This window comes from Oryx dammah, unplaced genomic scaffold (genome assembly GCF_014754425.2).
Source record: "Oryx dammah isolate SB20612 unplaced genomic scaffold, SCBI_Odam_1.1 HiC_scaffold_11, whole genome shotgun sequence".
Classification (NCBI taxonomy): domain Eukaryota; kingdom Metazoa; phylum Chordata; class Mammalia; order Artiodactyla; family Bovidae; genus Oryx; species Oryx dammah.
Genome location: NW_024070195.1, coordinates 47,773,323 through 47,785,625, shown reverse-complemented (window position 1 = coordinate 47,785,625; position 12,303 = coordinate 47,773,323). Strand labels below are relative to the sequence as shown.

The 12,303-nt window shown below is 42.8% G+C and overlaps 1 protein-coding gene across 1 annotated transcript in view; it reads right to left on the bottom strand.

Moving 5' to 3' along the window:
• PRIM2 (DNA primase subunit 2) overlaps nt 1-11,875 on the bottom strand; it is a 290,358-nt gene extending 278,483 nt beyond the window's left edge. Inside the window, exons 1-5 of the mRNA XM_040249226.1 lie at nt 11,783-11,875; nt 10,941-11,103; nt 8,928-9,031; nt 6,390-6,469; nt 4,759-4,879 (exon numbers count right to left, since the gene is read on the bottom strand). Coding sequence (XP_040105160.1) covers nt 4,759-4,879; nt 6,390-6,469; nt 8,928-9,031; nt 10,941-11,094 — 459 coding nt within the window. The 5' untranslated portion in view covers nt 11,095-11,103; nt 11,783-11,875. The remainder of the gene's footprint in view (nt 1-4,758; nt 4,880-6,389; nt 6,470-8,927; nt 9,032-10,940; nt 11,104-11,782) is intronic.
• Nucleotides 11,876-12,303: the final 428 nt, after the last annotated feature.

Below are 12,303 nucleotides of genomic sequence, written 5' to 3'. Positions count from 1 at the left end.
AAATGATTTTGTAAGGGTGCAGGATACCAGATCAATATACAAAAATCAACTAGATTTCTGTATGCTAGCAATGAACATTTCAAAAATGAAATAAGAAACTACATCTATAATGACAGTAAAGAATAAAATACTGAGGTATAAATTAAGTACATAACTTTGTTAAAAAAAATTAAAGCTCTCAAGAAACAAAAAAAAATTCCCATGTTCACTGATCAGAAGACTTAATATTTAAGACAGCATGCATGCACGCTTATTCGCTCAGTCATGTCCGACTCTCTGCAATCCCCATGGACCCCACCAGGCTCCTCTGTCCCTGGGATGTTCCAGGCAAGAATACTGGAATGGGTTGCCATTTCCTATCCTAAGGGATTAAGACGAGGGGATTAAGTATTGGAAAATACTGCCCAAGTGGATCTTCATAGATCTCATAATCCCAACCTGAACCCCAGCTGGTTGGTAGAAACTAACAAGTTGATCCTAAAATTCATAAAATATAAAGAACACAGAATAGTGAAAATAACCTTGAAAAAGAAGAACAAAGAGAAAATGCACACTACTGAATCTGAAATCATATTACAAAACTAGAGGAATCAATATTTAAGACCACATAGTACTGACATAGGAGAAACACGTGGGTGCTAAGTCACTCAGTCACGTTCGACTCTGCAACTCCACGGACTGCCAGGCTCCTGTCACACAGCACTAATAAAACTGAGTCCAGAAATAAACTAATTTATGGCCAAATGACTTTGGACAAGAGTGAAAAGACAACTGAAAGAGGAAAGAATAGCCATTTCAACAAATGATGCTAGGTCAACTGTATATCCACATGCAAAACAATGAAGTTGGGCCCCTACTTTACACCATACACAGAAAGCAACTTAAAATGTAAACAGACTAAACAGACTTAAAAAGGACAAAAACTATAAAACTCTTAGAGAAAACCATAGGCGTAAATCTTCATGACCATCTGTTAGGCAAATCCTTCTTAAAGCCAACAACAAAAACATAAACAACAAAAGAAAAAGACAACTTACACTTGATCTGCATTAAAAACTTTCATGCTGCAAATGATCCTAACAAGAAAATGAAATGACAAGGACTTCTGTGGTGACTCAGTGATAAAGAATTTGCCTGGCAATGCAGGGACATGGGTCCAATCCCTGATCCCAGAAGATTCTACACGGCAAGGAGCAACTAAGCCCGTGTGCTACAACTACTGAAACCCGCACTTGAGAGTCCACAAGCTGCGTCTGTGAGCAGCTACTGAGCCTGTGTGCCACAAGCACTGAAATCCACATGCCTAGAGCTTCTGCTCTGCAGCAAGAGAAGCCACTGTAACAAGAAACCCACACACTGCAATAATGAAGAGTAGTCCCTGCTCGCTGCAACTAGAGAAAGCCCACATACAGCCATGAAGACCCAGTGCAACCATAAATAAATAATTTTTTAAAAAATGACAATCCTCAGAGTAAAAGAAAAAGATTTCTAATTCATAGAATTAGACCTTATAGTGGCTGTGCATTCAGAATATGTAAAGAATATGCATCAGTAAACCATAAAAAGACAACTCAAATAAAAAATGGACCAAGGATACAAATAGACATTTCTCCAAACAAAATATACAAATAACCAATAAGTACATGAAAAGATGCTCAACCTCATCAGTCACTATGAAATCAGTCACAAATGAAAATCAAAACCACAATGACGTATCATTTCACACCCACCAGGATGACTAAAATCAAAAAAAAGACAGAAGCAACTGCTACAGAATGTAAAGAAACTAGAACCCTAACAAACTAGTGAGATGTACAACGATGCAGCCCCTCCAGAAAAGTCTGGGAGTCCTTCGAAAGTTTAAATATAGAATTACTCTATGACCTAACAATCCCACCCGTAGGTGTATATCTGAAACAAATAAAAAGATATCCACACAAAAATGTGTATACAAATATTCACTGCAGCATTATTCATCATAGCTAAAATGCTAAATAATCCAATATCCATCAACTACAGAAAAGAGAAATGACTGTAAAATGAATGAAGTACTGATATATGCTACATATATAACATAGATGAAACCTGGAAATATGCTAAATGAAAGAAGCCAGTAACAAAAGACCACAAACTATATGAAATGTCCATTTACACAAAATGCCCAGAATAGGCAAATTCACAAAGACAGCAGATTAGTTGTTGCCAAGAGATGACAGAGGGACAAATTTAGAATGACGACTAGTGGGCACAGGTTTCTTTTTTCGGGTAATGAAAATGTTCTAAAATTAGATGGTGATCGTTGCACAACTCTATGATCCTACTAAAAAGCCAACAAATTGCACACTTTTAGAGTGAAGTTTAAGGTATATAAACTCTATCTCACTAAAGCAATTATAAAAAAGTATACTTGTGATCTCACTTATCTGTGGGATCTAAGAGTCAAACTCAGAAACAGAATAGGACAGAGGCTGCCAGGGGCTGGGCAGCTGAGGAGAAGAGGAGACCCTGGTGGAAGGGCGCAAACATCCAGCTACAGAAGTGGGCTCCAGAGATCACATGACAGCCTGAGGTTGCAGCTGAGGGCCCTGCACTGTGCCCCTGAGAGCAGCTGTGAGCAGGCCTCAAGGGCCTCACCACCACTGCAACAGAATGGTGATTGTGTGAGACTGCTGAGCACCAAAGAACTGACACTTGTGGACCGTGGTGCTGGAGAAGACTCCTGAGACTCCCGTGGACTGCAAGGAGACCCAACCAGTCCATCCTAAAGGAGATCAGTCCTGGGTGTTAATTGGAAGGACTGATGGTGAAGCTGAAACTCCAATACTTTGGCCACCTGATGCGAAGAGCTGACTCACTGGAAAAGACCCTGATGCTGGGAAAGATTGATGGCAGGAGGAGAAGGGGACGGCAGAGGATGAGAAGGTTGGATGGCACCACCGACTTGATAGACAAGAGTTTGAGCAAGCTCCAGGAGTCGGTGAGGGACAGAGAAGCCTCATGTGCCGCAGTCCATGGGGTTGCAAAGTCAGACACAACTGAGTGACTGAACTGAACTTAACTCACATAACATGCTTTGTAAGGATCTGTTAACCATCTTTATAGCAGTAAACATTTCACAACATATACGTGTATCAGATCATCACACTGTGTACCTTAAACTGACACAACATTAATATATCATCATATCTCAATAAAGCTGGGGGAAAAAAGACACACCATTAATACTATTTACATAAGGCAGGAAGCCACACTGATTCTTGTTGCAGTGGGCACATCCACTTCTCAGTAGGATAATTCCTTCACATACTCCTATTTTTACTTTTTTACTTTATTTGGCCTGGAGTCACCCATTCTAATGCCCAAATACACACCACGTAATACTATTTACACAAAGTTCAAAGACAGGCAGAATCATTCATGATATTAAAAGTCAGGACAGTGATTATCAGAGGGAGATGGGGTGGTAAAGAAAGGAGACACAAGGCAACACCAGTTGACCACAAGCTTCTCTTCCTTAACCTTCATGATACTTCATGGAGCTAGACAGTTATGAGCTGTGCAGTTTTCTGTGCATGTTATACTTCAGTAAAAAAAAGTTTTTTAAAAAAAGAAACAAAAAATTCTACCTGACCTATTGAGACAATCTAGAATAAACACAATCTCAAAAATACTTCTCTATGACCTACTAAAACCATAATTTCAACAGCAAAAAGAAAAAAAGCAACTATTTTTAATATGAGAGGATCAATGAACTATAACATATTAGCAGTAACAGACTTCACTAAAGATCAGAGTTCTAAGCTTAAGTGGAGAGAGCATGGGGTTTGGGTGAGATGGTACTGGGACCAACACTTTTCTCTGTCTGAGCAGATGTTACAAGAAACCTCACGGGATTCTCCGAAGTGAGTGAAACTTTGGAAAGTGCCTTGCTCACAGATGACACACTAAATGTCCACCAAAGGTTTATGTATTACTCTTTACACATCTCCTTACCCCCAAAGCAGGAAGCCACACTGGTTCTTGCTGCAGTGGACACATCCATGTCTCAGCAGAACGATTCCTTCACCTACTCCAATTTCTACTTTTTTACTTTATTTGGCCTGGAATCCCCCATTCTAACACCCAAATACAGTCCTGACCATCCTACTGCCATCTGACTGCTCTAAGTTTCACAAAACAGAATTTTTCTTTCTTCCCACTGCAGCACAGGCCCACCTAAAAGACATAAATTCTGTTTCTATCCACAATAATTATCCTTGCTAAAAATATACCCAACATTTCTTCTTATATAATTCCTACATGTAACTCATTCAGATCTGTCTACAAAATTATACCTTAGAACTATTCAGAGATTTTGCTGACAAATGACTTCTAAAATAAAGTATTATCCACCCTAAACCTCACTGCTGGAAATAAGCACTACCACTTTTCTGTTTTCTTTGGAATATTACAAGCTTTAAATTTTTGGCCTAGAAGATTCTGGTTAAAGATGAACCTCTATAAATTAAACCTTTTTGTGCTTTCATAAATCACATACTTAAAATAGTAACTAAATAAATGTGATGCTCTGATATTAAGGAGCCCCTTTTCTTCTAGTCATCGAAGAGAAAGGTTCACTTTGTGTGAAGCCAAAGTGACTCATTCTTTCAGGCAAGTCTTCAGGAAGAAAATGTAAAGAGAACAAACTCCACATATTAACACCAGCACTGAAGGTCAAGGGAGGTGACACAATTGGAAAGACTATAAAAATATACTTACAGCCTCAAACTGTAAATGGCTATCCTTTAAGAAACTCTGAATTTTGTCCTTGGGTAAAATACTGAATCGAAATCGAAGGAGATCCATTTCTTGCTGAATAAACCAGCGCCTAAGATCTTCACTAAAACAGAGACAAGAAAACTGTAAGTGAAAAGTTTAAAGATAATTTTAAAAGTCCGCTGATTATTAAATCCAAGACATTTCTATGAAACAACATTCAAATGTGAGCAATAGGCCAACAGACTGAAGTTTATTAACAGCATCAAGCTCTCTACTATGGTAAGAGTGTGAATACAGGTGACATGCCACAATCTCCCAGGACTGAGTAGAATATGGGGAAGAAGGATGTTTTGAACATAATTAAAAGAAATAAATACAGAGTCTAGCTGCATTATCATCAAATAACATAAAATAGTACACTTCATTTAATCTAACTGCAAAGTATTTGTTTACATCAGAAAATGGAGTATCCCTCCTGTTAATGCCAAATAAACATCACAAGTTTTTAAAGGTAATTTTACCTCTGAGTAGATTATGATCAGATAAACTCTGCAAAGTAAACTTTGCTTACAGCTTTAGAGTTTATAACTTCACAAAATTCAATAAGCATTAAGATACCTCAACTTTTTAAAAGTCAACATTTGTTACTGTTTAGTCGCTAAGTCGTGTCCCACTCTTTTACAGCCCCATGGACTGTGGCCCACCAGGTTCCTCTCTCCATGGGATTTTCCAGGCAAGAATACTAGAGTGGGTTGCCATTTCCTTCTCAGGGGATCTTCCCCACCCAGGGATCAAATCCACATCTCCTACTCTGGCAGGAGGATTCTTTACCACTGAGCCACCAGAGAAGCCCCAGACGTCGATATAGAACATTCATTTATAAGACAGATGGGCATTATTGTTGTTATAAAATAACTAAGCAACTCCAGGTAAAATATGATTTCTTTCCTCATTTGACTTTCACATTGTCAGCAATTCACTTACTGCATAAATTGCATAACCTGCATATGCTTTTTTAACAAAAGAAAAGCTCTAGGACCAAAGCTGGTCAATAATTTCTCAGTCATTATCTTGGGATAGTAAATAATTCAAGATTCCCATCTGATAAGCCTATTGCCAAAAAAGAAACAGAAAAGAAACATAGTAAGTATGTAAGTTAGCCAAAATAAATATAAGAAAAAACACAGTAAAAAAAAAAAAAAAAAAAAAGCAACCAACTCCATCCTCTGGGTGGCACTATTGACTTCTAAGAAACTACCAAAGGAAAAGATCTTAATCTAACGGACACCCACCCATACAAGTCAACCACTAAAACCTGTGCAGATTCAAGTATGTATTTGATTCCAAAATCCTTCTTCCTAATGAAATCACCTTTAATTTTAAATCCTAAATGAAGAATCCTCCCATAAAGTAAAAAGTGTTTTAATAGGCAAAATCTGCAAAAATATTTTATTTTTTTAGTCAACAACTGGTTTCAAAGAATTCGCTGCAACAGCGTTCAGCCCATGAACTACTGGTTTCTGATGTTATCCTGGGATTTCCTACGATGGGTAAAATACCTTTCGGCCCTCCTGCACCAGTTTATAGCCCAAGATGTCAGATTTGACTGAGGAAGATAAAGGTATACTCACGACTGGCAGTAAGCAAGGCGCAAAATAAAGTGAGAAATGTGATCTTTTCTTCGAGGTTCATATTCATCTTCTAAGCTTTCCTGAAAAACAATGGCAAATGAAGAAAATAAATGGAAAACAGTGAAAGGTGTAAAGAATTACTGAGTCAGCATAAGCCAATGGTGAAGCAGAAGTTCAATAATACAGATTTCATAATATGCTCCCCAGGATGAGCATCACTTTACTTAGGTTGACAACTGGGTGAAACACAACTGAATACCACCATCTCCTGGGTTTGGATCCCACTGTTTTCTTCCTCCTCTAACTCTCCTTCTCGTCCAGCCTACAGCCAGCCACTCACCTCTTCCACCACTTCTCAGATAAACCCTCAACTATTTTCATTTCAACCATTTGGCAAAACCTAGATTCTAAACAAATCCATAGCTATACTCTGCAGTCCTGCTCCCAAAATGCTGAGAACTTCTGGGAAAAAAATATACAATTATAGGAATTTAGAACATTAAAAATTCACAGCCTCTACCCTCAACTGGTTGCAAAGAGTCGGACATGACTGAACAACTGAACAACAACAAACCTCAACTGGACCTTTATCAACACCCAGAAATCTTTTTTTTTAATATATATATCTTATTCAAATATAGTTGACTTACAACTTTTCAAGTGCACGGCAAGGTGATTTAGTTACACAAATACACATACATTATTTTTAAAATTATTTTCCATCATGTTATTATAAGATATTAACTATAGTTTCCTATGCTATACAGTAAACCTTTGTTGCTTGTTGCATATCTACTAGAATCTAGCATTCTAGTCACACTAAGTCAAACAGGTAACACCAAGGAATCTTTCCTCAAGTTCAACACAGTCAGAGCAAACATGTCCTGAGCACTGTTATAAGCATTTTTAATCCATTAATCCACATAATCCTTTCAAAGCCCCTATGAGGAGGGCACCACTATATCCCTATTTTAAAGATGAGGAAACTGACTTTGTTCCAGGTCACAAGCCTGTAAGCAGCAGAGCTGGGATCTGGCCCCATAACTATTCCTTTCCCCATTTCAGGACAGCTGTTTTGATCTTCACTAGGTGGCCAGCACTCCCCAGTACACCACTGTCCCCTCCTCTCATCACAGGACCTCATCTACTTTACAGAAAACAAAGGCCTCAGGCCGACTCCTCAGCCCAAACTCCTGCCACCGCGTGTGGTACTGCCTTCCCCACTATCCCTACTGACAGACCTCTCTCTCCTCCTACACACAGCTGATCCCACACAGAAACTCCGTAGCCCACCTGCTCCTGCCTCCTAAGGACCGTGACTAATCCAAAGTTATCCCAAAGTATCTACAATCACCCTCTCTTCTCTTCCAGATCATTCTGCTCAGCTTATAAATATGTTCAAATATATGCTGCAATGTGTACGTGTGTATCTTTTCCCTTCAAATTTTCCTATACTCAGACCTACGTCCCCGGTCTTCTCAGCTAAACATGTTAGAAGAGGAAATATTCCACATTCATCTCTCACTCTCTCCTCCAAACACTACCACTGTTCCACCTTCCGCCTGTCTACAAGCCCAGATCTGCTGCACACCCTGCAGCCCTCGAGATAGCTCCACAAGCACCTCAGAGTTACAATGAGAACTAAACTCAGTCTTCTTTCCAGTAAGACTTTCCTCCTCTCCTGTATATCCCACGATCCACCCAGCTGTCATCACCAGAAACCCAAGCTTCATTCAGAACTCTTCTGTCCCTCCTCCTTGTACTCAATCTCTATAATCTTATGATTCCATCTTCTCACTATCTCTTCAATCAGTCCTCTTCACTCCATTCAATTTACTTGTCATCTCCAAGCTCCTGATTGGTATTCCCATATTCATCTTCTCAAAATAAAAATGAGATCACATCCATTGAGATTCGGTTCCAGCACGATCTCATCTGGGAAGCCCTCCCCAACCTGAGCTAATTCTCTGTGCTTCTGGAGTTCCTGGTTGTTATTTAGTTGTTAAGTCATGTCCTACCCACTCTTTTGCAACCCCATGGACTGTAGCCCACCAGGCTCCTCTGTCCATGGGATTTCCCAGGCAAGAATACTGGAGTGGGTTGCCACTTCCATCTCCAGGGGATCTTCCCGACTCAGGGAGAGAATCCACAACTCCTGCGTTGGCAGGCAGATTTTTTACCACTGAGCCACCAGGAGAGCAAAACAGAGTTCCTGGAACACACATCAAATAACAGCATTTGTCACCTTGACTGCACAGGACACATCTGGCAATATCGGAAACACAGCCCAGAAGCCAGAGGTGCCAGTGAGCTCCCTAAATGCACCATGGAGTCATCAGGTCCCGCATGTTCACATTCCTAAGGTGGAGACACCCTGCCGCACTGGAGTTTGACTGTATGTCAATCATCCCTCGTGGTCAGTAGGTTCCTTCAGGAACAGTTTTTTTTAAAGCCCTGTGCATAATACAAGACCTTTCCCATGGTCACTACCAATACACACGCAAACTGAAGGAACATCTCTGTCCCTCTTTTACTTACTCTGTAGGAAAATTTGAGCTTCCGAAGCTCAGCCTCCAGCTTACTCTGATACTGTTCAGTTCCCTTCATGTAGCTCACACCAAGATTCTCAACTGTTTTTAGCACTAGAAAAAATTTGAAAAACAGAAGAAAGGGGGGGGGGGGAATGTATAAATGCAAGGTAATCTTAAAAAACTAAATCTAAGACAAATCTATAGATAGCAATTCCATAATTACTTTTTATGACAATATTTAAGCTTCATTTTCTGCAAGCACATTACATATTATATATGTTTATAAGAGAATAACCTCCAACCATACGCAGAAAATAGCCACATCCCACAGCATAACTTCACACCAGATTCCCAACTGGAAGGGAGAGAGGGGTGGGGACAATCACGATGTGCTGAGCACCACTGCTGAGGGATGCACAAGCGTGTCAGCGCGTGCATCCATCCCTCGTGCGGAGCCAGCTGTGAGGCGGGTGCTTCACCAACTCAGCACAGACTCTTCAGAAGATAGCCCGCCCCTTCCTGATGAAGCAGAGAAGAAGACACGGCAGTAGAGAAGCAAACAAGCCACTCTGACTAGATGCTTCGCCCTGTCCAAAGGCTCCTGAAGCCCCTGTCAACTCTTCCTCAGATGAATTCTTCTTCCATTGGTAGGAAAAGAGAGATTAATTCGAGAATGAAAAACTTCTGAAATGAATCCTGAAGCCATGTTCAGCAGGGACTCCGTATTATGGTCTCCCAAACCAAACTCATTCTCTGCCCCTCAATCCTGCTCCTCTTCCTGCCACCCACCTCTAACAGCAGCATTTCTACCCACGAGATAAGCCACCCTGGAACTTCAACCCTCCCCACCCGATCCCCTGTTCCTCACACCCAAGTAGTCATGAAACTCTGTCACTTACACCTCCTGGGTATCCCTTCCATGTCTCCCTTCCTGTCCCTGCCTCACCATCTCACCTCCAGGGCCAAACTGAAGGGACCCTTTTCAACCACTTAACCTCTATGAGGCATCGCAGAACCCATGCTAAGCTTCCCAGAACCCAGTCTCCCTGTCCTTTACTCTTTTATTTAGCAAACAGATAATACAGGTACTCTGTACTAGCAATTCTCACCAAGCTCCTCTAAGAATGACTAACAGTATCTCACCTCTACTTCTGATCTCCCCATCAGGATATGCTTTGGAATATGAACCCTGCAGGCAGTGCTACTGTTGCAGTTGACACCGAACTTCTTTCTTTCTTTCTTCCATCAACACAAAGAAGACAAGCAGGCTCAAGAAAATCGCTACATCCTTCTTACATCCCAGTATCACAGCATTCAGTTCAGTTCAGTTCAGTCGCTCAGTCGTGTCCAACTCTTGCGACCCCATGAATCGCAGCACGCCAGGCCTCCCTGTCCATCACCAACTCCCGCAGTTCACTCAAACTCACGTCCATCGAGTCAGTGATGCCATCACAGCATTAGCGTGGTACAAAACGCCCTTGGTTACCCACAGCTCTCCACCCACCCTGAACTTGCCACCTTTCCCGCCGGTGTTTCACCCTCTCTGGTGCTTCCAACTCTTCCTTCAGACCATTAGCTCAGCTTGCAAAAACCGCTCCCTTCCCACCTATTGAGAAACTGCCACTCCTGCTTCAAGATCCAGGTCACATTTCAACTTTTCTTAAGAAGTTTTACTTAATCAGACTAAGTCAATCATTCCCATCTCTATGTGTCAATAACACCTCTACTAGAGCACTTAAAATACTAAACTATAATTACTGCTTTGGACATCTGTCTCCATGTATTAGAATACAGCTCCAACAAAGATGACAATTTCATTATTCAGCTCAAAATCCCTACCGCCTAGAATAAAGTGGCACTCAATAAATATGCACAGTACATGGAAAAAATGAATGAACAGCAAACTCTCAACGAAAAACCTCAGCAAATATTAAAGAAGGAAATAAATTACTCTAATTTATCTCTACAAGGTATAAGTGAGGTTCCCAGGAATACAAAAATTCAAATTCAAATCACTCACATTTAACTCTATCGATAGCCAGCGTTTCAAATTCTGTCAAAGATACGTTTCCAGAAGGTGGCTGCAAGTAAAACTGAAGGCTATGTGGGTAGCAAGCATTCCTCTGGTCATCTGCCAACCTCGGTTTCCTCCGTTTTCCTCCAGAAAACTCCATCTTGTTACCCTGGAAGCAAGCACAAAAAACGGTGGGAGATGGAGTTAAAAACAAAAAATAACTCCACACACAAAGGAAAACATTCTGCCACCTTCTGCCACCAAAAGGTGGCAACTGAGTCTGAAGAGCACGCACAGCATGTTGAGAGTCGCGTCCCTGTCTTCCAGACCTTCGACAACGCCGCCGGAGCCGCGGTGCCCGGGCGGTGGGGAGAGGCGAGCCCTGCGGGGACGCGGGCAGCGGTCCTGACTGCCAGCAGCGTCCACAGCAGGGGACGCGGGCTGGTCTCCGGGCGTCGGCGTGCTCCGCCCGGAAGGCTCCGAGCTCTCCAGGCTCAGGCTGAGACTGCCCGGGAGCTGCGACCCCGAGCTCGGAGGAAAGCGCGGGAGCTTCAGGCTAGGAACGCGACTCGGTGGGCTTCTTCCCTGACAACCCCTGAAAACGGATGGCTGCCCCTGAGGCGCCGCACGTCGGAGCTCGTCTCCGGAGCGTCCTGCGGCGCCGAGTGACACGCCGCCTCCGCGGTCCCTCAGGGAACGCGGTCTGTCAGCCCCGCACCCGCCTCCGCCTAGACAAGCAAGCAGGACGGACTCGCGCCCCCCGGGCCCGCCGCTCTCCCCATTCTCTAGGCTCGCACACCTCAACCCCAGGGTTACTGTTCTTCGCAAACCCCGGCGGCTCCTCTCACCTGCAACTACACCAAACACAGATAAACACAGCGACAACAGCTTTCCTCAGGTGGCGGGAGAGTTCGAACGGGACCGGAAGCGGAAATGGCTGGACCGCGGAGCCCGCCCTCTCCCCCAGGCCCGCCCAGGCCAGGTTCGCGCATGCTCAGTGGGGCACTCTGGGTGGGGCGGTCTCTGGATTTCTGTCGCAGGTATTACACTACGTATCGTGGCCGTGATAAGGCTCTGGATTAAAGATCCAGTCTCTAGGGGTCTGGAGAAGGCAGTGGCACCCCACTCCAGTACTCTTGCCTGGGGAATTCCATGGACGGAGGGGCCTGGTAGGCTTCAGTCCATGGGGTCATTAAGAGTCGGACACGACTGGGCGACTTCCCTTTCACTTTTCACTTTCATGCATTGGAGAAGGAAATGGCAACCCACGCCAGTGTTCTTGCCTGGAGAATCCCAGGGACGGGGGAGCCTGGTGGGCTGCCGTCTATGGGGTCGCAAAGAGTCGGACATGACTGAAGCGACTTAGCAG